The sequence below is a fragment of the Linepithema humile genome, chromosome 4 (assembly GCF_040581485.1).
Source record: "Linepithema humile isolate Giens D197 chromosome 4, Lhum_UNIL_v1.0, whole genome shotgun sequence".
NCBI lineage: Eukaryota > Metazoa > Arthropoda > Insecta > Hymenoptera > Formicidae > Linepithema > Linepithema humile.
In genome coordinates this window covers 15,203,360-15,230,760 of record NC_090131.1, presented here as the reverse complement: position 1 = coordinate 15,230,760, position 27,401 = coordinate 15,203,360, and the positions used below count along the sequence as shown (strand labels likewise).

At 38.4% G+C, this 27,401-nt stretch overlaps 3 protein-coding genes across 12 annotated transcripts in view; 1 reads left to right on the top strand and 2 right to left on the bottom strand.

Annotated features, from left to right (window-relative positions):
• LOC105676868 (nucleolysin TIAR) overlaps positions 1-4,693 on the bottom strand; it is a 395,737-nt gene extending 391,044 nt beyond the window's left edge. For 4 of the 8 annotated variants that reach the window (XM_067353317.1, XM_067353315.1, XM_067353316.1 and 1 more), the window contains exon 1: positions 613-4,693. In XM_067353317.1, coding sequence (XP_067209418.1) covers positions 613-864 — 252 coding nt within the window. In that variant the 5' untranslated portion in view covers positions 865-4,693. The remainder of the gene's footprint in view (positions 1-612) is intronic. The other 4 variants (XR_010889754.1, XM_012375068.2, XM_012375067.2 and 1 more) reach the window with 3 other exon arrangements.
• The window catches only part of LOC105676863 (uncharacterized), a 137,891-nt gene that overhangs the window by 2,986 nt on the left and 107,504 nt on the right, over positions 1-27,401 (top strand). The gene's annotated exons all lie outside the window — the stretch shown is intronic.
• LOC136999388 (nucleolysin TIAR-like) overlaps positions 23,752-27,401 on the bottom strand; it is a 93,962-nt gene continuing 90,312 nt past the window's right edge. The window contains exons 4-5 of one of the 2 annotated variants that reach the window (XM_067353340.1): positions 25,588-25,671; positions 23,752-23,946 (exon numbers count right to left, since the gene is read on the bottom strand). In XM_067353340.1, the coding sequence (XP_067209441.1) occupies positions 23,848-23,946; positions 25,588-25,671 (183 nt within the window). In that variant the 3' untranslated portion in view covers positions 23,752-23,847. Of the gene's footprint in view, positions 23,947-25,196; positions 25,672-27,401 lie in introns of those variants that run through there. The other variant, XM_067353339.1, reaches the window with a different exon arrangement.

The following is a 27,401-nucleotide window of genomic DNA, read 5'->3' as shown; positions in this document are numbered from 1 at the left end:
TGTTTATCGATGTGTTATTAAAATTTTATTCCAATTTAAAGAATGAACCTTTAATAGCACACTGATAAACAGTATTTGTACTGATATTGAAATATACGTAATATTTATTATTATGACATAATGCTTGTTTATTATGACGAAATATCTTATATGACCATTATTTGAAAAATTATATAGCAAACTTTATTGATATTAATATATCAGCTAACATAATAACATGATATATAGTAAGATTGCTATCAATGAGATTTTAATGCATTTCATTGCATTAGAAAAAACTAAGTTGGAGCTTTATAAAATCAACCATATTTTATTCGATTAACGCGGATCTACTTATGTGGAGATAATCACGTTATACATAATAATCGCCCATTATTTCAATACGTGTTCAATAACGCATGCTGGTTATAGCGCTCTTTTGCTGACACATGCATACGTACAATTAACACACATATGCGCGAAATTCAATGAAGCGATATTATTGCAATTTATTTGCGATTTGCCACATTTATGATAGTCATCTAAAAAATATATTTTCCTAACAACATGTTGATACTTCCAGAAGATTTTCATTATTAATGAATTGCGTTAAGTAATCGAGTAATCTTTTACCTTATTCGGTGTTGTTGCTTGTTGCTGCGGTGAACAGCTGGTGCTGTGTATAGTTGGTTGATTGGTCGTTGCCGGTACGATGCCCTGATGATTAAGATGGCTCAGCTGATTCAGTTGGGTGAGCTGCTGCGGTTGCTGCACCGGATTCTGGGTGTTGGCCTGCAGCTGTTGATGATGCGACTGATGAGCAGGATGAGTCGTCTGATGATGCGTCGCAGGGAAGGTGGGCACCGTGAACGGGACGAACAGCATCGGGCTGCCGAGGATGTGCGCACCACCTCCACCCAATGCCCCCGTCTCCTCCCTACACCTTTTTTGTGCGTTTTTGGTTTTGGGTAATTTTCTTTACTCCATCAACCGTGTTTTTTGTATATATATATATATTTTTTTTTTCTTAATTTCGGTCGTGCTACTACGTATGTCGTTACTTTTATTATGTTACTTTTATCAAGTACTGCTGACGACGACGACGAGCAGAGTAGAAGCGTAGCAGTAGCACTAGTGGTAGTAGTAGTGGTAGTAGTAGAGGTAGAAGTAGTGGTAGTGGTACTAGTAGTGGTAGTAGTAGTAGGAGTAGTAATATACGTGTCGAAGTGAAGCTACAATGTATGTTTAATGATTTATCATTACCTGCACTCCTGCCCCAGCCCCTGGTGCTGGGGGTGGGCGTAGGGGGCGGCTCGGACGGAGGTGGTGGACGCCACCCTCGCTACCCTCAGCGATAGACCGCCCCGCTGACTGGTAAGCTGGACCGAAGCTGGTTGGTGATTGCTATGCACGCAGCAACAGGCACGGCAGCCGATCGGCTGTTGCTGGTTCGAGATAGCCTGGAGGTGATGAGTTAGGGGGCCCCTGGGCCCCGTGGAGGAGGGAGAACACGGATACACCCCAACCAAGCAACCCACCACCGCAGCCCCGGGGCCCGGTGCGCTTGGTGCCAAGGCACCTGTGGACGAGGCCACCCCAAGCTCGCTGGCTCTCCGACAACCACTGCACCACTGCACCCACCCTCCTTGTTGAGGGGTCTGTTGATACGTCCTGTTGACGTCGATCGTTGAGCCGGGCTGAACAATATCAACCTGGGCTTCTTTAAGCTCACGCTTGCCTGCGGGCGGGATTTTGCCTCCTTACTGTTTACTCGGGGTGATCTACTGTCAACTCGCGCGTGGCGAACACTGATTTTTGATCTGTTGCAAATCTTCCTGGATCAGACGATGACGATCGACGAAGAAAATCCGAACCGCTTCACTTCGACTTTAGTTTTTAAATACGTATTTTACACACACACGTGGATGGTTGCTGATTTTAAATCTTATTTAAATCAGTGGAAAATCACAGTCTCTATTGCAGTGTTGTTGTAGTTTTATTGCGAAGAAATGTGAGTTTCAATAGAAAGATTTAGTCCGATGTTGTCAGCTTTTAAATTTTGTTAGCACTATTTTATTAACACTGATGATGCTGTTCACCGATGCGATTATGTCAAAAATAGTCTATCACGATCTTCTGGAAGATGTTTTCGAGAAATATGCTCAGTTTTATTGAATCTCGTTCTTGTGTTTACTGCGAATGTGTTTACCGCATACTCTTGGCGCAGTCGACGCTTACTTCACGACCACGTGGTCGACTTGAGTAAGCTTCTATGTCAATCTCTTTGAATGCCGTTACGAGTGAATTGCAGATATTTCTTGTTGCTGCGGCCTTCGCAATTAGAAAAATCTGCGATATTTTTTGCTGTCAAAATATTTTTTTTGTTTTTTCTAATAAAGTGAGTATCCAAAGCGAACCATCGCACAGGTAATCATTAAATATTAAATTAAAGACAATGGGCTTTAATATTTAATTAATATACGGATGATCGTTTGTACAACAGTTGAATACGGTTCATCGCATCTCGTATAAACCAGTAGAATGATGGTATCTTTCTTGTAGTCGGCAGAGCATGTGTTTCACTCTCAGCTATTTGTAACGGATATCCGGGAGCCCTATGTCACTTGATTCGACAATACAAGTCATAAAATGTGTGTTTCCAGTTTATGATTGAAGATGCAGCATGTGTATCTATCGAAATTTACAACGGTATATTTTGTTAATCTATCAAAATCTTCCAATGAATGAATAGGCTATTGGTGAACAACACTCGTAGTTGCACGCGTCGCACGAAGGTTTTCGCTTATGAATGCGTTGCAAGGAAAGACACGAAGTTCGCGGTACACGCACAATTGTGAAAAACGATCGTAATCACTGATCGTTCGAATGGCACCTTCCCCGATTTTTTTCTTCCGAATGCTGCTCTAGATATCTTTCAGGTGACAGAGAAATATCATAGAAATCTAAATGTTATTGCCGCGCGAATGACATATGAAATAAAAAGCGGCGGTTACTTCCGATCTTTGTATGAGGATTAACACCTTAATTGCGGCGGCCTCCTCTCCTTCTTTCCCGGGTAAATCAAACAAAGCGGCCGGTCCTCGCGATCGTACAAATGAGATTAAAGACACGACGGGTGGAAAAAGAGGGAACCTAACCCGTAATGTTGGAAGGTCGCTCGCCGACTGACTAGCACTTCCGCTCAGGCTGTTGTGCGATTCAGAGTGGGGGATGCTTCGTTGGGTTGTTGTGTGTAGGGGTTGGTGGCGGTGGGTCGACTCGTCGGTTGGTTGGTTGGGGTGGTTGTGTGTGCTTCGCTCGTGCTGTGCGCGGGAAACCAGGGGCTTTCAAGCCTCCAGGATCCGTGCGGCCCGGCGAAATAGCCACCAGTTTCACGTGGCTCGTACTAGCTTGAGTTCAACTACTTTCACCTTGCGTCTTGTTGTCAACGTCGCGCCTGAAGTTTTCATGAAAGCTCGACGCTGTGAATTTTAAGTAAGCACCGCGCGTCGTATACACGTGAATTTCTGGAATGTCGAGCTGATATTTATTTATATGTTAAGCGCTGACACAGTAACAAGGCGGCGTCTGCTTATAAAGATCACTTTCCACTAGTAGAATGTTGGAGGAACTTGGTCGCTTGTACGTTTAGAAATTTAATCGTGTTGCGGCGAGATATACGAGCGGATAATCAAGACAAAAGGGTGGAACACGATTCGGTGAGTAAATCGATTAAACGATGAGAAGAGTCGAGATGTACAAGAGACTGCGTGGGGTATCAGGTGCGCGCTTATCTTGTCAATCGAATTATCCAACGATTGTCGCAGCTGCTCTTCAAAACATCCTTTTATCTTGATAGACACAAACCAGATATCAATCAGCGCCTGTTTTCAAATTTCCAAAGACGCAAGCAAATTATTTTCACCAGAAATCTTTTTTTTTTAGTAAAACACTACATAAAATTTTTAATATTTATTTTAACGTAAACTTTCCGTCACTTTAATTAAATATTTAAATAGTTCTGTTATTATATATAGAATTTTGCGTTAATACTGTAGTTATAATATCACTGGAAATCTCACGTATCCTCGTATTTCTCGCTAGGCCATAAAAGACGTTCAGCCGACGGATACAAGCACTATTCGGCAGATGGATTTGAGCTCGATGGCACGTGTTTGCAGAACAATTTTACGTCGCCTTGCACTAAAATATTCACTTAAGCATACGCACTCGAAGCACCTGTCACAATTATCGAACTTGTTGTTTACGCACTGTCGAAAAAAAACGTCACTTTCACGAACGCTCTTCCGTTTCGGTGCAGAGTCTCACGTACGGGCCGCTGGCGAACGATGGGGGGGTGCGTACCGGTTCGTAAGCGTGGTTGTTTGTACGCGTGCGTCTTGATACGTGTTGTGTTTATGCGGCCGACAATCGTATAGGTGTTGGCGCGAGGGTGAGAGGAAAGGGTGTCTCGGCGCGAGTTACAAGCGGCGGATAAAAAATGATAATAACGGATGAACAGGCGGACACGGGGAACTGGTGTGACGCGGTGTCTCGTAGTCTAGCGTGTAATGGGCTATGGATTTGGTGGAGCGCTGGTCCTGCACGTAGGTAGGCAGCGTGGAGACAAGAACCCTGTATCGCAATGTATCGCGGCGGCGGTGGCGACGACGGCGGCAGCGGCAGCGGCGGCGGTAACTGGAGGGGTGGTTCGTCAGGATGGAGGGGCGAGTGGGTGGCAGAGGGTGGGAGTCTGGTTCGTTCCTTCGTTCGTTCGAAGTGGTGGAAGAGAGGGTAGGTCAGACGATCCCGAGACCGAGGGCGCGCAGAGCGTCGTTCCTCGAGAGCCATGCGGGAACAGTTACCGTTGTTTCCACTACTACTCATGTCATGTATATCTGTTACTTTTTGGCATTCGGTCCCAGCTTCTTGTCTTTCTAATGTACGGATTCTTAACAATTTTTTGTATCAACTTTTCTTCACTGAGTTTTAATGTTTCTGTGTTGGAAAATAGATAATTCTTTATTATATAATACTTTGAGTGACTCTATGTAGTATCTCAATTCTAAAATCTATTACTTTCAAATTTACTTACGTATAAGTGCAAGATGATTATTAAAGTTTGTTACTTCTTTTAGATTTATATTTTAGTATCATATTAGAAACAAGAGATTAAGTTAAAAGAAACAATAGTTCAAAGTTTTAAAAATTTAAGTAAAATTTATCTTTTTACGAAAATTTTGTACAAAGTCTGAATATTTTTCTCTTCACTCCGATGTTAGTTCACTAAGAGAAGAGTGTAACCAAAGATATGTGGTTAGCGCGCCGATGAATCGATCAGCACTGGTCATTTGGCTCCCTTTGTCATACGTGTTAATTAAAAATTGCTGGCGGTTATCGTCGTGGAAGGAAGCACGCACATGCCTGTAATTAATTTGTCGATAAATTCTCATCAACCATCCAGCAATCTCACAGCATTTACTAGTTCCGAAAATTTTGTCTTTTTGAGACTAATAATCATTGATGAATTATTAATTATGTTTTCCATAAAGCCATTTCCATTTATAAATCGCATTCGTGATTGAGATAGTCGCTTTATAACTATTGCAGCATTAACAAAATGTATATATAATAATAGGACATATTCAACTATTCATATCATCAAATTTCATTAGTTACAGTGCTCTGCGATATAATTATTAAAGCGACGTATAAAGATATGCAAATTGACATGAAACATTTACTATTCTTTACTGACCTGAACAGACCTATTTAAATATTTTTTACATACATATGAATTTAAATAATTTTTTTTATATTATATACTTCTTAATTTGTTTATTTTGTAAAAAATCTAACAAAATAAATGTTAAATCTGTACACAAATAATAGCAATTTTAATTAAACTGTAGGCTTCCGCTTTAATATAATTTACCGTAATAGTAATTTACGCTAAATTTCCGTTAATAACACGAATATTGTGTATTTTTATTTATAATTCTATTATCTATTCTGGATCTGGCGGATGCATCAAATTATCATAAATTCAAACATAATTACGATCGAGTGAACATTATTATATGCAATGTGTTTGAAAGATAAAAAAGTCAAATACTTTTTTTTTCTTTATTAAAATATTTTCTCTAATCAAGTTTTTATTGCCATTAAGCAGCAAAAGAAAAATAAAATGGCAAAGACCGACCAAAGGCCAAGTCGACAATTGTAGGGACTTTAAATGCAATTCGCGACTCATCTATAATTCACAGCGTTCGCGGTCGACGTTTTTCCATCGGGTCGCCATCAACGAGCAGGCTCGCGAGCACGACAGATACGGTGTACACATTGCGCTCAGGAAATTTCGTATTTTCGCGGCTAATGACTGAGGAACGAGACGGTAATGTATTCTATGCGGAACATCTACTATGCGCTCCCCATTAGCATTTGTAATGCGCATCTACCCCTAACTCGAGGCGCAAGCGTTGACGCTCGGCGCAAACCCATCAACGTACCATTTATAGCGCCGTTTCGTGCCCGCGTACGCGGAGAAAAGAGTTTACTACTCGTTGCTGGTGAATATGTTAATAGGATGCACCCGCGCAGCGCGCTCGTAGCAGCACCCGGCGTTATAACGCAGCCGTTGGAAGATTACAGTCGCTCGGCGACGGAGATATTTTTCTGCGGCTCCCAAAGGCCGCGATAATACGTGGAAGTAGACGCGCCATTAAGGGGCCTTTCACATGTCACGCGAACGCCGCGCGTCGTTACATCCGCTTGTCGATGCTTTGTGATTTTTTTCTGCGCCGCGGTGGCCAAAGCGATTCACACTTATCGCTTTCGCAGCCCTTATCGAGTGTACGCCGGGTTGTGGATAATCGAGGCCGACGTATCGCGTGCGTGGGTCAGCCGTCTGGCAACACGTGTGTTTACACTCGTGCATTGCCGAGGTATTTTTTTTTTTTTTTTACCTTAATCGATACATTGACAATAGTACGATAAAGAAGGCTGAATATTATTCATCTTGGAACACAATTTATCTATAAAATTTTTCTTTGTAATATTTTTAAACAACTAGTTTTTAAAAATATTGCTCTATATCGATTATTCTCTTCTTTTAAATTTTCTTCTGCATGATTATAAATTATTAGAAGAGATAATTCTCTCTCTTATACTTATAATTATATCACGACAATTGATTGCATTGATGCAACTTCTTATATAATTGATCTATTTAGCTTTCACACTGATATTCGACAGTTGTCTAAGAGTAGAAACGCCGTGCGTCGTAGAATTTCGCGAACATTTTATCCGCAATATTTTGCCACGATGTTGCTGTAAAGCTCACCAAGAAATGCACAACAAACAACGTGACTTCTGGCGGCGATAACGCCGTAATTAACACTTCAGTCGGTATACCGTGCAATCTCGCCGGATGCGTTTCGCGCTAGGGAGGCACCGGAGCCGCTATAATATCCATGAAAAACGCTTGTTCAGAGCCGAAACGACCACCGAGACCTGGAAACGTCCCGAAGCGCAGAGATGGTGACAGCAAAGGCGGCAGGCGCAATAACGGATAAGCGGAGCAATCGGACAGTTTGCAAGCGGCCTCTGCTCCTGATGGGCTGGACGATGGAGAGACACGGCTGTAGGGAGTCGGTATATTTATAATGACCCTATATGTATGCAAATGGCTGCATATCGTACGCTTCTATTCTGCTCGCACCGCTCGCACTCGCACGTGAAAGAGAGAGAGAGAGAGAGAGAGAGAGAGAGAGAGAGAGAGAGCTCGGTCCACGCATTTTCTTTCTCCTTCTCTCTATCTCTCTATATGATCTTGTCTCTCCGTCTCTTTCTATCTCCCTTGCACTTTCCGAATTTGCGGACACGTTTACGTATGCGCACGTGTGCACGTATACCGGGATCGCGTGTGCAATTACGAACACGCAGAGGCGCTTGCGAGAGCTGAGGGATGGAAATGCATCGATTGTGCGTAAACGCGAGTCAACGCAATTCCACGAGAGACCGCGGCACAATTTTGCCGTTAACCAAGTCTTTTTGGCCATTATATGCGGCGAATATCTGATGGATACGACAGATCGCTTTCAGGACGAGATCATTCTAACTTGACATCGAAACCTAGTGTAACTTTCTATGGGTCGACCATAAACGAGAATAGAGAACTCATACGCTTGCATTTATGAGCTTTCCGACAGAACACGTATTTTATCCCATCTCCCAGGAGAGTTTAGCAAAAGCCTACCGATTAACATATTGAACATGCATTTATATTATAATTTGTATATTATATTATAACATGCAAAAAATGTTATTATCGTAATTTCTGGTCAAAGAGAACCATTATAGAGATAAAGTTGCAGATATTAAATAAGTTCATGATATTTTTAAACCTGTATGACATATTCAATTTATATATGCAATTTATACATAAAATTTTGATTAATATTTGATTTTATCAATAGCTGATGCATGCGATAAAAAATAATACATTGTGATTTTATCTTAATTCCCGATTCATGCTGATGAATTTGCGCTATACATTTAACGTTTTCATTAAAATGACTATTTATTTTGCAAAATGTCAATACCGATTATATCTTCAGCTGCCTTTTTAATTCGTCAAAGATACGTCGGAAATGATATCAATGAGCACGGTTACGGAAAATACAATAACAAAAGAGAAACGTTTATATAAGCACCGTTTAGCAGCTTAATATTCGTTAAGAGATTGATTTAAACAAATTATTGGAGTATTCAAAGCGCGGTCAAAATATTACCGTGTATGTTTCTACAATGCGAGAGGTAAAACACATTCATCTCTTTCTGACCTAAAACTCGGCTCCCATAAATGTCGATAGGGCGCATCGCGACACACATAAATTATAACGATAAACATGTTATTTATAGGCCAACATAAATTGGCTATGCTAATTTCTGCTGATCAGCAGGAAACTGCATTCGGGCTGCCGCGATCGCTATAGTCGCACATTCATTGAAAACAAATTGCAGCCTACGCCGATGCCACAAATCTCGCCATTTGACCAGTGTGCAGCGAGAAGTAAAAATTTACTTTCCATTTAACAATGATTTCTTATGTTATTATCTTTTAAGTTATTATCCTCGTAATTTTTGGCCAGTTACAACCAGAATAATAAAAACTGTGAATATAATCACAAAGGTGACAAAAATGACCGATAAATATTATTTTGAAGTATGTGTATATGCAATTAATTATCACGATATAACGAGTATATAAATTGTTTCAAATTATTCTGTAATTGAATAAAAAGAGATTATTTTACATAAACGTTCAATTGTTACTCTCTTTCTCTCTCTCTCTAATCACAAACGTATATATATATACAAAAATTACTTGACAAATTATTAATTACTACATTACAAAGATATTAAAAGAAATATGTAACAAAAAGGATAATAAACATAAGATATCGTTAAAACCAGCTTAAAGCAATAACATTCTATCCTTCATGACCGCATGACATTAGTACAGCATGCAACAATATACCACGATAAAATAGATTCAGCAAGAAGCAGTAGCAACAGTCGCCAGTTTCCCGCGATACTAGTTCCCGTCTCCGCAGTCTTGTTTTGCAGCACGAAACCGTGAACTACCTTAAATAATTGCGAGCTTAAACGTGTTTTGCTAGGGGTCGAGCGAAGGAAGCGAGGCAATCAAAGGAGAAGACTGTCGAAAGAAGGATAAGGAAAGTTTGTAAAGTGTTTTAGCGTATTCGTTTGTCTTAAGGTCTGGTGATCTGTTTCTATTGATGTATATACATTTCACTGTGATTAGCAACAATTAATGGACGTTTATGTAAAATAATCTCCTTTTATTCACTTGACAGACAAAAATGTACAATTAAAAAATTGAAATATTTGTGTTATCGTGAGATTTATAATGAAATTTTATTAGAGTTAATTGACATATTTCAATAATGAAATAACTTTTGTAACAGATGTGAATTACTGAACGAAGCAATTAAAAAATGTAATATTTACTATAAAATTATTTTAACATAATTGTAAAATGCGGATATGCCCGCGAAATTGCAGAAAGATTAATCGCTGATTGCACGATCAAAATTCACGGCGGAAAATACAAAATTGGGCGCGTAATATAGACGTCTTATTTCTGGATACGTAGAAGAGCATGACGAACGGTCGACCCCTCGGCAAAGTCCTTTGCATAGCCGGAGGGAGAGCGCCGAAATTCCAGGGAAGATTAAGACGTGCGGATTTGGGGGTAGGGCAAGCGGAAAAACAGGAGCTAAGGGCAGGGAGCGGAACCTAGCTCGCGGCTACAGAAAACCGTAGTCGGCTCGTCGCAGAGAAGACGCGAGAGAAATCTCTCCCACTACTCTTGCTGCACGATCTCTCCGTCTCCGTATCTGTTCGTCTCTTTCCGTCCTCTACTCTTTCCCTCTCTTTCCCTTCCGCGTAAAAGCAAGAAAGCTTAATTTCAATTTCGAGCCCCGAGGGTGTCGTTCCGAAACGAATATAATTATACGGAATAATTCTGACACGAGGACGATGAGGAGGAGGGAAGGGGGGAGGGGGGGGGAGGAGGTTGGTAGGCGGTTTGGCATCGGGTGCAGGGAGGTGGGAGGGTTTCGGTTGTGAGTCGGTTGAGAAGGAAGTCTCGTTGAAAAGGGGTAGTAGCGGTGCAGAAGAAAGTGGGTAGGTGTGAGAGGGTGCGTACAGTCTAACTATCGTGTAGACCGCGGTTATAGGCATGCCTTTTACGTTACGCACGGCGAACCCGCCGAAAGATAGCGAGTGCTTAATGGCTCGAAATTCCTGCCGGCGTGGAATGCCCTGAATGAAAATTAAGTCAAGTATACTTACTCGCCTCAACCTCGTTTCACAACGTATACAGTTTCGAAGTGTGAGTTCGATTTCTGTCTACTTAACGAATGACAGTTTCCATATAAATAGCCTTCTTCATTTGTGTTTCGACGATATTAGAGAATTATTGTTCGCCCCTTTTCTAAATCTACATTAAAATCTCAAATATTCTCTTCAAATCAGAATTAATTTTGTTTACTTTATTTTATTATATATAAACTTGGGATCTTTTTTGTAGATCTAATCGTCATAAGAAAAATAAATTATCTTTACCAAAATTAATTTAAGTGTAATTAATCTATGCATTGTATAAAGAAAAATAATGGAGATAATTTTTTCGTGTTACAAATTTTTGAATAAACTTAATTATCAAAATACGTAATCAATACGAAATAATGGATAGTCACCAACGACAAAAATACACGTGAAACATATATAGTTCACTGAAACTGAAACTTATAACATTATTTTAGATCTGCTGAGCCATTAACTGATTGCATCTCTCTCTCTCTGTGCCGTCTGATAAGCATGAGTTACATTTTAATTTTTTACGACGAGAATTTATCTTTCAATTCTTTCCTACTGTTTTATCAATTGCCTTTCGTCGCGGCTGACTTCACATTTTCCAACCTCGCGCTCTTCGCTTTCATGCCCTTATTCCATCCCTCTGTTCTCTCACCCTCCTTGAGCCCGATGAGACGAAGGCACCTCGTTTCATTATCCGGATATTAGCCATCGGGGACCCGAAATTGCTACAACTTAAACAATTTGTTTTAATGCAATCGTCGATTAACTGCTTACTGATTGCGTTCTCATTGATTTGTCTGCAATTTCATTTATTGAATTTATTTTTGCGAGACACATTTAAACATTTTATAAATATTGAGTACACTATTTACTGACTATTGGTAGATCTAATAATTAGTATGTGGGTGTTACACATTCTCTGTTAAACATTTCAATGTTCGAATTAGAGGAATATAGTATACTGCTTATAATTTACATGCGGAATTTATAATAGCAAATTCATTACCATTAACTACATATCGAGTTAGAATAGTAATTAATAATTTGAAATTATGGCCATTTCTATGCATGTGGATATTTACAATCTATAGCGTGTACAAGTACTCTTGTTTTATGATAACTCTCCTACCTCATAAAATATTTTATCGTAAAATACCTTGCGGCATAATATTTCTGAAAACGTAAATAATGCATTCAGTATATAACTGTTCATATTTATAAACGTGAAAAATACTGCGACGGGAGATATCCATTAGTGCAAATAAAACAATTTAATATTGTCTTGTACGTCTTTTCTACGCTTTTTGATTAATGAAATATCAAGTTATACAATTAATTTATATAAATAGATAATACACTCTCTGTACGCGGTAAAATCTTCTTCTGTTTTAGCAAACTTTTATTTTTGATTATTATTGTTACTCTTTTCTATTCTAATTTATTATTACATTAATTATATTGTTTTTATTATTATAAAATATAAAGTTGCCAACAATTAATATCAACATTTTATCAGATTACATAAGAAACATATCAAAATTTCAATTGCAAGAATCACAAACGAAATATAGATAAAAAGATAAACATACGGTTGACTAACGTTCCACTGATTGTAAGTGCAGTTCAGTCATACGTGAAAATTATATCACATTGGATGTGGCACGTCAAACGCAGGCAGAAACCAACCAATTCGCTCATTCGAAATAGAGATCGATAATATTGGCATAAGGAATAACCAGCTGTCGATGGCATCAAATAAAAATATGACATATACATTGCTTAAAATTATCAAATTCTGCGAGTAAATCAAGAGCGAATTAAGATCTGCTGGAAGCGTACACAAGTAGACGGTAATTAACTCATCTGGAAATTATGAAAGTCAAGATGAAGGAAGTTTGCTAAAGCTAGAATAAAGTAAACTTTGAAGCGTTACTTATAAAAGGTAACGCAAATTTGCCGCTGCTTCAAAGGTAACTACTTGCTATTTATTCTTTTTACAGGCTAAATACTTTATAGAATTACTTTAGTAAAAAACCTATATTAAATAAAACTTATATATTTATTTTATTATTGTAACGTGAACAAATTATATGATAAAAGTTGCGTCAAATGATGCTGCACCACCTTCAACTATATAACATTTTCAAGTGTATTACCTTGACATTCGCGAATTCGCCTTCAATAATACGACGCGAAAATATAGGGCGACTTATAAATCCCGCAAGTGCGACAAGACTGTTTTCTCGGGAGTGGAGACTGAACGAGAAAGTTGAAGGATACCGCGTGGAATCCTAAACGATTCGTTCGCCATCCAACCTGCCTCACCTCGTTCTTCGTCCGTTCTGGAATTCGCGCTAAGCGACGCGTGCCATGCTGCAATCTAGTGCCTTCGTCTCAGTAGTCCGCAGTGGAATTCCTTTTTCGTGGATATCCTCGGAAGCTCCAAGAAGCACGATGATTCCGTTCAGTCTCGAAACGGTTTTCGTAATCTTCTCTGGAATCTCTTTTCCGAACGTACCCCATCCGGAAACTCCGAAAACTAAGATGATCCCGAATTTCACAACGAAATCTTTTCTCGCACTTCGTTTTAAAGACATTATCACGAAGCGCGATGATCTTCATTTCCTTTCGTATCAAGCTTTCGAACAACACAATCACAAGATGACGTTTACAATTTTCTATTGAAAAAAGAATGTAAATATACAATTGTAAAAGAATGATAAATATATAATTATATAACTATAATATAAAAATACTTGAAAATCACACAGTGATGATATACTACTTTTAAATTACAATATTGAATGCTCTTTGTGAAAGCTGAACAACATCGCAATTAAACTGCAGAATAATTTCATTGTAACAACTTTTTATGATCACATAGAATTGAGTCTTTGTTTTTATAAGTTTCTTAGTTGTCAAAGTACGAAACAACTTAGCGGTAGATGTAACAATCGATAATGATGAAAAGAGTTTTAGCACGTCGATCTGTGCTACGCAGGACGCCGCTCTTAATTAATTTTCGTATCCAGCCGTTAATGTCTCGCGAACCAAGAACGGGGCGGTCCACGCTCGGGACTCATGAAGCTTTTTAAAGTTCGAATCGGTCTCGTCGCGAAGGAGGGCAGGGCGGAACGAGTTGGTTGTGCAGACACAAAGGAGAGCGGGGATAAGAGAGATGGCGACGGAGCCTGAGAAAGAGGAGTGGAGAGAAGCGGCGGAAGAGGAAGACGGAAAAAGGTTGAGTGCGAGCGGGAGAGAAAAGGGAGACGTCGTCGCACGGTGATTTAAGGTCCGGTGTCGCGCTTAGTTCTCTAAACATTTTAGCCGACCTTATTTCGCCTGCATTATTTCAACGTTAAGACAAGGCCGGGACTTCGCGTCGCACAAAGGCCGTGGGTCTACGAGAGGTAGGTCGGGGGCTTACGAAGAAAGCTACCGGCTCGGTTAAGTGGGCTGATACATAAATATACAATTAATCAAGTCGACTCCTCGGTCGTAAATATAGCACATTCGTCCTCTGTATCCAGCCTCGTCGGTGCATCCTTTACCACCTTATCATCCCTTTCTTCTCACGATGCAAGCCCATCCTCCACTTTCTTTCTGATACGCTCGTTTGTGATGAAGATGAGTAAATAAAGCTATTCAGCTAACGAGATCCCACCATATATGTTATACGAGTCCTGTGGCGATCGAAGCACTCGTCGCAGAACAAATGACTCGTAAAACGAAATGCAGCGGCCGCGCTTTCCTCGCATCCGTTGCACGCGAGCGCAATCATTGATATCATATTATAACACAGTCTATCATATGTAGATTTATATATTCGAGATTTAATGGACTTTATAAGTTGTACTACAAAATCATTTTAGTATGAACAGCAGCTTTAATATGCACATAATTGAATATTTATTATAATATTTTTAACATTTTTTAATAATATGTAAATTTAAATAATTTTTTTTTCTAATTTTAAATGTAAACATTGTTAACGAGACTGTGTTGCAATAAGAAGAAACCAGTGTAAAAAAATGTTTTAATGTTTCCAAGCCCTATCTATTTCATTTATAAAAATATTTGTACAAACATCGTGTGTACAAAGCTTCTTTTTCGTGTTAGAAACTCTTTTACACGCCGAAAATTTCAGTAGAATGAGTCAGTTTGTAGCACATATCGTACACAGTTGCCTATTTTCAGTGTTTTTAAAGCGTGATAAACTGTAAAGCAAAAGCTTTTTTTGAGATCAAAGCAAAAGAAAAATGAATTTTGGCTATTACCTCCACAGAAGATGCTCAAAATGATTTTCGTTGGCCTTAGTACGCCTTTAAAAAGCTTCTGCATTATCAAACCGCTCAAAAGTAACTAAAAACGCAAATTTAGACAACTCATTTTTAATGTTTTACCAAAATATGTTGACAGCGGAAAATCAAATAGACTTAAAAGTCTCAAGGATTAAAATTTAATATAATCAAATTGAGTGATATAATCAATCATTCACAGTCAATTTATTTTCTGTAGAAGAATGTTTGTTTAAAAAATGTGAATATATAAATTACAGAGCATATTTATTTTTGTAAAATTTTGCGCGTTAATTTTTTTCTACTAAAATTTTCGACATTTGAAAAGGTTTGTACTTATATTTCGAAAAATAAATAATTTTAAAAACAGAACAAAGATTGTACAAATTATGTTAATTTATGCGGCAATTTATAACGTATAATGATATTCTCTTTTCTTACATAAACTGGTGATAAAACTTAGATGTGCGATGAACAGAGTAATCGTACAGATCCTCAGATACCCTTGTTACTAGTCGATATTAATATATTGCCAATCGCCGAAGGATTAATTGTTTGCTATTTACACAGTATGTTACGATTAATGGATATTTGCCGTCGCAGTGATATTTGCGAAGCAAACATGGTTTGTCGTTTTAACTGCACCAGCTATACATTGTGGTTTCTGCACCAGAGATTGCTAGTAGACGTAAATTATGTATGCGAAAGAAAAAAAAACATTTATCAATACAAAAAGATAGAAGGATGCAATGTTTACACATTTTCATGTAATTAAAGTCAATATCAGCGTGAAAGTTGATATATAGCGCAATGAACATAAGCGAAATTAATTATTGGATACGTAAAATTTAAATATGTATACTTCTTTAAAAAAAAGCAAATATGATTTTATTATGCATGCTATAATATGCTCATATGAAAGTTATTATTATCTCGCATTAATAAAATAATAAATTTTAAACACATATGGATATTTATATTATGATATGCAAATAACGCGATGTAAAAATATACTATGCATAATGTTCGTATTACTGAGCAAAAGGAAATACGGAACTGATATATTGCGATGATCATTTACGCGAAGTTACGTACCAAGAAGCAACCGGAGAATTTGGCAAATGCTACTGCTTTCTTGTGCTTCCGTTAAGAAACCCTGGCAGACTCCATAGCATGACATAGATATAATTTCTGAAACGTCTTCTACGTTGTACATTGGATTTGTCGAAATCCGAGAAATTTTTATTATTCGTAAACCTTCCGATATTGATAATAATGCAATAAAGTGTAATATTATCTGTAAATATGCATGAACATACGATACGCAATACGATGCGAATATATATATACAAATCTCGTGCTTTTAAAACGCTAGTTATTTTTAAGAAATTACAAATGTAATTCTGGGTGAAAGAAAACAGGGTGTAGCTGTCAGCGCGAAATCCAATAAATGTTTAAGCTTCTTCATTTGTGAAACATTTCCGATGAGTGCCAACGCAATTTGCATGTTATTAAAGGACGGTTTTACTGGTTGCGTGGAAAATTCGAAAAATGCATGTTTACGTGACACTGAATAACGCGTTTTCGCATTACACAGACAGACGGATATGCATATACGTAAAACGGCTCGAAGAAAAATGCTGTTAAAGAAGTTTTATGTAACTCTGTGAGAAATTCTATTTGGAAGATTAATGTTCCACAAATCTTGATGGATACAACTCTTTTCTGGATAAGACCATCTCTTAGGAATTATGGAAAAGTGAAAATGTATATGTATAAAAGAGAAAAATTACTTTAAGTGAGTTCGAAATTCTAATTTCGATAAATAGATTACTATTGTATCTTTCGTTTTGTATCGTACTTTGTATCATATCGTATCTATGAAATCTTTACATGCAAATTCGGTAGCGTTTCTGAAAATTTTGAATGCAAGTTATATTGATGAGAGTTTCGAAGTTATATTGACGAAGTTATATTGACAAACTCATTGAAGAACAACGCAGCATCAAAGATTAAAATGAAACAGATGACGGTCCATCGTATGTACCTCGTATTATTTATTGTGTAATATTATGTATTTAGTTCCTTCTACCACACACGCGGAAAAGTTAAATTAAGCCATACTTTGCTTTCTTTCTAACCAGTAGTCTCCATTGCAAATCAGTTCGTCTATACGTTTTCTAAAATTGATTTTAAGTTTATTTAGAAGTTTTGGAACGGCGTTTTGAAGTTTTAATAAAATTTTTATAACATCTTCTTATTGAAATTAATAAAAATTCTTTAAGCGAGGTCGTTAAAAAGAATTTATTAATATTAAGATTGTTGACAATAATCTTTATGATTTTGCATTACTATAAAATAATTATTAGTTTGTGGTTTCTAAATAAATAAATACGGGCTTGGAAATAATCATATAAGAGATAAGAGTCACTATCATTTCAAATCAATAAATGTATTTAGAATAGAGCTATTAGTCTTAAAATGGATTAGACTTTTCATGGATCGCCAATAGATCTAGGTTATCATGTGATATTGTACGAACGTTTTGGTCGAGATTTGCAGATATCCACGTATGTTCAACGTAGATTAGAGAGGTAGATATTCAGTTTCCCGATGAAAGTCCAATAGCCATAAAATTCATCGCGGTGTATGTATGTGTGTGTGTGTGTGCGTACGGCAACTATTTTTAAATATTAAAATCGCAGCTTTCCAAATGATATACGACGCGGACATGCATCAAATATTCATTACTGTTCCACTCCTACGTAGAGATGTATCAACAAGGAGATAACTGAAACTAAGTATACAAAATCAGCTATACGGCGCCTCGCGCGCGATCAAGATTACCGTAGAATCCTCGACGTAGCACGAAGAACGATAATTCACCTCGAAAGTGGCTGTCTAAAAAAATAATCTCCACAGCTTGTCCTTACTCACGCTCGTAAATCAGCATGCACGATTGTGCTCTGCATAGTGGGTCACGGAAGTCGAGTGCTACGAATGAAGGAAAAAGAAATAAAGCCGTCCGATCCTCCTAATAACTCCGTAGAGTCGTATTTTCGCGCGTGCAAAAGAGCGCGGCCGGGTTTTGTCGTCTGATCGCGCTGAGAGTGTATTTGCAAACCTGTCGCCGTTCTTCTCGTCAACAAGAAGAGGAACAAGAGCCGCTACGCGTCGAGCGGCGAGCGTTGCAAATGAATCGTTAAAGCCGAATGGCAGGAAAGCGCATCACAGACGCGAGGAAATCGATGCCCGAGTAAATGATTTCCCGTACGCCCGTAAACGTCCGCGCCTTTCGTACGCAAAGATAAGCAACATAAATCTTCGGGATGCGCGCGTGTGCATGCGTGCAGGTGTACGCGCGCGAGAGATGGTTTACGCGAGTGTGAGCATCCTCGGATGCGCGCGCTCGCTCGCCCGCTCGTCGGGTACTCGAATGATGGCCGTATGTACAGCTTTTGCACCTTTAATATTGCACGCGTCAGTGTTGAAGTATTTACGGCCACGGGCGCATAAAAGCGCCGGGGTTCGGTCCTTGAACTCCCTTTTGCAGCAGCTCTTCCGTCGAGAGATTCAGAGCGTCCCGCTCGCTGCATCTCACACTCGGCATGCGATACTCTTATTACTGAATATCGCTGTGGCATTGCCGTAGATCACGGGGAAAAACTCCCTATGTCGAGCGAAAATCTATGTCCTCCTTGCGCAATGTGCAAATTTTGCGCATACACAACTATTCACGAATATCGATACACTTAGAGCAATTTTGATAAAAATTTCAGAAATATTATACCGCGAGTAAAATAGTATATCAAGCGCGAAATTAATGTTGCAAAAAATAATGTAAACCGCGCGGCAATTTTCTTTTCAGTTCATTATTCGTACACACGACACAATTTCGTCCGGTGTAAAAGTATATGTTTAAATGTATAGTTTTGAATATAGCCGCGAGGTAGAATAGCGAGAACCGACATAAATATTAATTGTACCAGATTACATGTAAATACGTGCAACAGCGAGCGGTGAGCTGAAAGGAGGGTACTGCGGCAGCACGTGCATCCCAAATGGACCATTATTCCATCAGCGACACAAACTGTTGGCTAACTCGGTCAAGCGAAGTGACCGTGGACTCTCCTTTCGGAGACAAGTCGTGGGTGGTGGAGGGATGCTAAGCGGGGTCAAACTAGCGGCCGGAGGGTGGACGGTTTAATTTTTGCGGGCAGTTGCCAGAAATAATCTCTCGCTCGGTTCGACGGAGCTGATTGCTTGATCACGACAAACTTCGCCCGTTCACCGATTTCACCGTCGTTTCTCCCGCGGAGTTACCCGAACTCCAGGAATTAGGCTGTTGTCCAACGGACCTCTCTTCGCGATCGGCATACGAAATCTGCCAGCAATTCCCCCGTTCATAATGTAATTAAATACATCGTAGTGTGTATCGCAATTGTGCGCCGAATCTAAAAACGGCAGTATTTGTAAAAGAGCTATTGAGGGACGAGTATATTTTTCAAAGCCGATTTATCGCACTTTCGACAAGAACAGGCATTTGCATTTAGAGGGTATTAGTTCTTGATTATAACTTTTCGCGTAACAATAGGGATGAGTAGGTCTATTTAAGGCGACGCCCTCGCTCCTGCTTTTCTGCTTTAATGTGTACATATATACATATTAATGCGAGCACGATGCAAATTTAGATGCAACAATCTCTCCCCTTCCGCAACATTCTCCCACATGTCCGCCCAATTACCCTCACCGTCACAAAACACCGAATTGACGGTAATTGCTACTTAAGCTTCACATTGGGCCCTGGATATTCAAAATTTATATCCATGCCTCGGCGGCCTTGCGCTCTCTCGCGCGAATACACGCGTAATGCACCGCGGTCGTTAAAATCGCGAGCTGCACGGCCGCTCACGGAGGGGGGCGAAGATCTCCCCCGCTTTGAGTAGCGTAGGAGTCACGGGAAAACGAAGAGGGAGACGGTGCCGGAGAGCGGGCGAGACAGTAAGACGAAGGTGACGGGGAAGTACGGTGAAGGGAGGTACGACCGTTAATATGGAAGACAGGATGAAGGAGACGCGACAGGATGTGCTCGAGGCGCATTTCACACAAAGTTCCTCGGAGTAGGTACAAGTTTTAGCCCGAACAACCCGTTCCTCTGCGCTACGCTCCTTAATAGATACCTACTTCGCGGGACACACCTACCGTACAGCCAGTACCTGCTGTGCTTCTCTGTCCCTAATGCCCTTCACCGGGTCCTCCAGGATTAAGCCACCCTTGGGAGACCCGGGTGCAAAAGCTATCGGAGGTCACCGAAGAACGGATGGAGGCTAAGCACGGCTCGCCGTTCAGTCTTTTGGATAATGGCGCTCTTAGACTAGCCGATACATCGAGAGACACTCTCAACATAGATTGTCAAGCTTGTCTTTACAACTATTATGTTGGTACAACCATTATATACGGTATCCTTTTTATGAGAATCATTGATTTGTCTGATACGAACGAACTGCGCAGAATGCGCGAGAGAAATCTTATACGGTCAGATTGCTACGCGCAATCTCTTTCATAGGTTTTCAATAATCTTTCTCTCTCGAATAAAGTAAGAAGAATGGAAAGTAAATAATTTTGAGCTTAGTTACCGCTAGATAATAAATGTTACAGGACGCGATATCACGTAAAGAATGATTTATTATGTGTCTTTCAGCTGTTTTCACGTCTGTCAGCTGTTACGTTTCTGAGAATGTGATTTATGGTAGAAAGTTATTGAGCTTATACCTGTGCTATTTCGAATTATTTAATATTTAAAGAATTTTTAGGGACAATTATACGTGAATAATGACAAATTTTTTAGAAGAAATTTGCTGCATCTTTTCTAAATTTCTTAGAACATTCGGATAAATCGATGCACCGATTTTCTGCTGTGGTCAAGCGAGACTTCCTTACGATTAACTTTTCTCGACAATGAGTTTTCGCTTTCAGAATAATTTTCCATGGCGAGTTTTAATGATTGTGCATTGTCCGTAAAAGCAAGGGAAGAAGATAAAATCACGCCGCGTCTAAGAGCAAAGGGTTTTTTAATAAGCGACTGACACCCTTCCGGCGCGATCCGCTTACGAACCCTTTCTTCGTCGGGTAGAGACAAATATTCAGCGAAGGGAAAAAATAACGCGGCGGCAGTAGGGTCGCGCCGTCGAGTCTCATCCATTCTTTGGACTGTGATAAATGCATCTGGTTAATAAAAAAAAATGGAGCCTCGCGTAAAAGCGAAAACCCGAGAAAAAGAGCTAAAATCAATTTGTAGCTCTTGTTTGACTAACACTGTTATATTTTCAAATCATTTACCGTAATTATATTAGCCGTCTTTTTATATTTAACTTTAAATTATTTTACCATAATAACACACTTACATTATAAAGTTTTTTATCATTTTTTACAACTGTATGTTGAAAATGTGCTACTGACGTCAAACTTGTCAATTGCATATCACTTAAAATGTTATAAATAGTTGGCGTGACCTGCTTGTAATATGTATAAAGCAGATATAGGCAGTTATTATTGTAACAATTTTATTGTGTCAAAACAAATTTGTCTATTCTACTTTGTCAATCCGCAAGAAATGAGTCGGGCAATAGAGAATAAAAATACATATTCAGGAATTTAAAATATTAGACATCGTTTATTCTATAGCCAGGTTTCATAAAAAAAAAAAAAAAAGGGAATTGGGATACTGGAAGGACTAACCTCACCAAGTTTGCAAGATGAAGATTATGCAGGAAATTATTCAGAATAATTAAAATGCAGATGCGTCGCACAAATCTTCCAGATTTTTCGGTGCGTTAAGGAGGGTAGTCTAGTCCTCCTTCTTTATTCCTCTTTTCGCAAAAGAAGCGGTGGAGTTGAAGTCAATTCTATCCAAAGAATATATATATGTACGAAGGAGCACAAACGAATGAATGAACGAAGGGATGAAATATACTCTGAATAAGAAATGAGAGGAATATTTAAACGTCCTACTACTATGATATCTTCGTTTTCCTGCTTTACTTCTATTCGTACTAAATATACGAAATTAATCATGAAAAATTTGCATCTAAAGTCATTAAAAAATTAAAAGATCAATGTCGTTGATTATATAATCACATTTATTTAATAAATCAAAAATCAAAAATTGTCTTAAAAAAATGTTTGTTTTAAAGTTTCACTAATTTTATAAAAAGCTAATTAACAAATCATAAATAGTACACTGTCCATAAATATTATAAAATTTTAACAATATTAATTCAGGTGTGTAATACTGTTTCTTTACAATAGCTTTTATCTGAGCGGAAAAGTCGTAATGTTTCACCAGTACGATTACAGATATCGATTTTGCTCAATTCTATATACACCGACTGTAATTTCAGTATAAGCGGATTGGCAACACATAAACTCGCCTGATTTCACATCTATGAAGCTAGTTCTATTAAACATACCACTATCAGATATGATGGAAGCTTATAGTAATATAATAAAAGTATCACAGAGAATGAAGTCGTAAATCACTGGACAATATGACTTATTAAACTTCAAAATGTACACTGCAAGCGTAATTTTTGTCTATGCCAAATTAAAGTATCCAAATAGATATTGTCAGAATTACTTATATTTGTAAATATCTATACATTATTTAACGATAATCATTATTAGACATAGTATAATAGACATTCTTTAAAAAAAAGTAATGAAAAAATGTTTATAATATTATTAATATTTATGAAGTAGCTATAAAAGCATACAATGTACATTTTTAATTCACAAAGATAACTTTCACGCTGTTTTATTTATTGAAAGCTCAATTTTTCAGAAAAAATAATAGCTCGATTCAATCCCGACTTTATAACTATCTCAATCGCTTTGGATTTAGCGGGTTTTAAAACAAACGCAAATGTCTATAAGCGATACCACGGATACGAAAAAAATAGCTCCAGCTCGAAATATAATCGTGTCGAGTTCCGATCCAACGAATTGATAGTTAATTACCGGGAAACGGGGGTGGCTCGGATAACGGATGGGACAAGCCGTCGCTGTAATTCACGAGGAACGGATTTTCGTGTTCCTTTATACGGGACGTAACGCGAGGCGAGCGACATCGAGGGCCGCACCCTTCCTGAATCCTTAACCCGCCGGAACTGAATATTTAACCTGTCCCGACGAACATAGAAAGAGAAAGGGAATAAGGATGAACAGAAGAGAGATATCCCATCAAAGCGGATAAATCTGTGTTCGCTTTAACAGGTCCGTCGATTCCTGCAGAAACGCCATCATCGTCTTTTCTCACGTCTCTTGATAAATATTCGGTCAGTTTTATTGCAAGGACATCACAAGGAAATAAACATGTGATGTGAAACAAAACCAAAGAGTCCGCGTCGTTCGCGAGTGTTCTTCGATGTTTGTAAGAGACTACATTTGCGGATATTTTGAAGAGAAAAAGAATTGCGCAGAAACAACATTTTATTTACGAAAATTGGACGCGAGCTTTGCGTATACGTTACACAATGAGTAGTTGAAAATAAAATTGTTTATAGAGATATTAAAAATATAGCACCAACGTTGGTGAAAGTAAAATAATATTTAAGATCTGTAAAAAGTTTTCCACGGAATGCACGAAGCGAAATGTCAGTTCGCTTCATCTTGATCTCTCTCCCATTTCTCCGCTCTTCTTCCACCGGCTGACATCTCGCCGTTTCTCATCATCCATCAGCAGAGCCCACTCAAGTTGCAACAACTGTAATTAATTTTCTTTTAATTCTCAAGATTAATGGATCGACGCAGTCCACTCCGTTGGCATCGAGCGGAACCAGCGCTTTATGGTGTTTACGGATCTATTTAGAAATTTCCTAACCGTTAGGCACACCGCCAAATAAGCATGGTCATCAATAAAACCGAATGGCGGAGCGTGTGCTAAAACTTGGAAAAATCAATAGACAACGAAAGAGAACGTTACAGGTCAATAAAGTGCGATCAGTTGTAAATATCTCTTATCACTTTTTCGTTACTTGGCCAAGAAAACGTTTTCAAATTTTCTTTAAAAATAACGGTTAAAAATATCAGAACCGAATATTTTAATTACTATTACGATGGTTTTATTAAAATACATATATATTTTATTTAATATTATCCGGAATATTCCACAAAAACGAAATAAAATAATGCATACGAATCGGATCGAAATGCACGGATATTACAAAAATAACGGTGCAGTTGTTGTTAAACAGTAATGCAAATATCATCGCAGCTGTCGCATTTAATCTATCCTGAAAATCTTCGTAAAATTTGTCGTTATTAAAAATTTCTTTGCTTCTAAAATAAAATTTTCCGTAAAATAACTCTCGATTTATGCATTGAATAATAGTCCTAAATATGTGATGAATGTGTCACTGAATAAGCAGATATTTAGTTGTAAAAGCGTTAATCTGGAAATTAGTCGATGCATTTGCGCAGTTAACGATTTTAATACATCGGAGCATTGCTGCAATTATTGCTGCGACAACGAATACTATTGCGACAATATAATTAAAGCATTGCATTAATTTGACGTTATCAGTAGCGCACGAATTCCATGAATCGTTGAAGGATATAACATGTACTCATGCGAGAACACAATTTGTAATTACACCTCCAATCTTAGACGTAACTGTGGGGTAAGCATAGAATTTGCAGAGTCTCTTGTAATTGCAGCAACACAAAACTTTCCGGTATGCATTGATGTTACACAAAGCAGTCGCTGAATAATCGGCTTCTACCCGTAATTTTCTATCTCGTACGCAACTCGTTTTCAGCGCAAATATATGCAGCTGGCGATTATTTATGATAATTTTATGTCTCTTCTTTTTTGTTATATATATTTTCAAGTTTTACAATTGATATCACATTGTGAATTAACTTTTCGTTAAAAAGCAAGAATATACACACTCTGTCGTGAGAAAAAGAAATGTTGAAAGAAAAACAAAGAATAGAAATTGATAGAATAGAAGAAAGCATCATAAAATGATTAAATTTTTCTGATGTAAGTTATTGAGATGTTAATGCAAGAGTTGTTTTCAATTTTTGATTGTTTGCATAATTATAAATTATTTCAAACTTTTATAGCCTATATGACATTTTATAAAATACCGAGATCAATGTTGCGCGACATTCAATGTGCCCATATTTTTTTACAAAAGAACGCAGAGATTCTTCGATGGCGCGCGACGTTTTGGCATCATAAGGGAAAGCCTATTGTCGCACTCTTATTTCATTTCCTTTTACGCACAAACGATCGCGAAGAACGAACTTTCATGCAGAAGCTCGCACACGGATGATAATTCGAGATGGATGGCCGCGAGCTTGCACGGGAGGGAGAAAAAAACGACCAAGAAATACGTACTTTTCGTAGGAAGAGAGAGGGTAAAGGGATGGGTCCTTTATATTCTTCCGACGGAGGTCTGTCCAAATGAAGTGTTGAAGAGCTCTGCCAACATAAATGCGAGCGGGTAAAAGTAACACGCGCTTTGAATTATACGACTACAAAGAGCCGCCACCGGGCTAATTTGTCTGAATGAGCGAGCGATGGACTATGGGGGTACCACGGCGGTTGGACCAGAAACGGGGGTCGGACCTAATTCTGGATAAACACCCTTTCATTATTTCCGGGCTTCGCCGGCGTCTCCTGTTTCGACGATTCCGCTGCGCCTTTGGCCTTTGTTCTCCGCGCGTTGTCTTGCGAGGCGGCGAACACTAGTTCGCTGCCTCGTATCTATCTATCGTTATAGAAACTCATCAGAAAGTGATCTTCCCACGCGTGTAATTATATCGTTAAATATTCTTTTTTTTTATTGCTGTTAAATGAACAGATTATACGCCAATTTCATGAAAACATTTAGTGCGCAACGTTAACAATGTTTTTTTAAAGTCATTTTTTAAGCGGCAAGACGGCAAAGGTTTGTCCGTCTGTAATGAAACTGCTGATTATGTTTTAAATATTGAATGCAATTTATTGGAACGCGTAAACATGTTTGTGAATTTATTCGCAGGAAAAACTTTTGAACATTTCATTGCGTTTTATAATTGAAAAAAATACAACATTTAATAAATCTTTAAAGTTCTGTCGGAGAATTCGGCATTGATGGCGTAGACAATTTTCATCGCGTTCCAGAAACATTCACGGATTAAGGACAGCGATAATTCCTATTCACCGGGCTAAAGGACAAATTATACGGCGATCTCTGCGACGCAAAGTTTCAGGTATTCCGAATCGCAGAATTACGCGCAGGCAGATACAGAGGTTAGTGCTCGTATACTCGTGCACTCGCGATATATACACCGACTGATTTAATTAACATGGATTGCAGCAGGCCGGTCGTACGCATTTAATGATGAGAGCGGCTGCCGGTTCAGCCACGTTTCCTGTTGCTCTGTCCGTAATAAACAAGCCCCTACCTTGGCGCGGCACTGTACAGCGACGTAAATACTAACAGCCAACAACCTCCCGATAGAAAACTTATTGTTGCAAAATTTTATTTTGATCTTTTCGGCGAATCTGTGCTTAGATTGAGATGAGAAATCTAAATAGTAATTACTTTGCTCAACGGAATAAATCAATTTTGTGCTTATCTAAAAAAATTATAAAGTAACGTACTGATAACGCTGCATGGAGAAAATTTTAGATGAAAAATTACTATGTACAGAAGTAGCCGCGAAGAAATTATAAAAATTTTTATTACGTATTTCACATAATGGCCACAAATAGTATTTAAATTTATTATTTCTCTTGTGGTCCGCGGTTACTGCCGTATCATAATAAGTTTTAATTAATTTTCTCCGTGTGGAAAAATGTGCTGTATACTGAGTGTAGTAAATTTCAAATGTAATATAATGGTTCTAAATATTAAATTCTGATATATTCTGATGAATTTAATCTTGATCTTGATATATAAAAATTATATATATATATATATATATATTAGACTCTATTAAAAAAAAGAATCAGAAAAGGTAGCAACTAATTTGACTCGCATCTTGTTACTAACGCAATGAGAATAACTCATTAGATTCTAACCACTTATCGCTATAAATCACGAAAGGTGGAAAGGCAGCGAGGAAACAAATGATGGTAGAGTGACAATGAGTGGTACGAAGGCTCGGAGAAGAAATTCAGGCAAGACGGCGAAAAATTAAAGTAGCGTCCTGAGGAGAAACGGA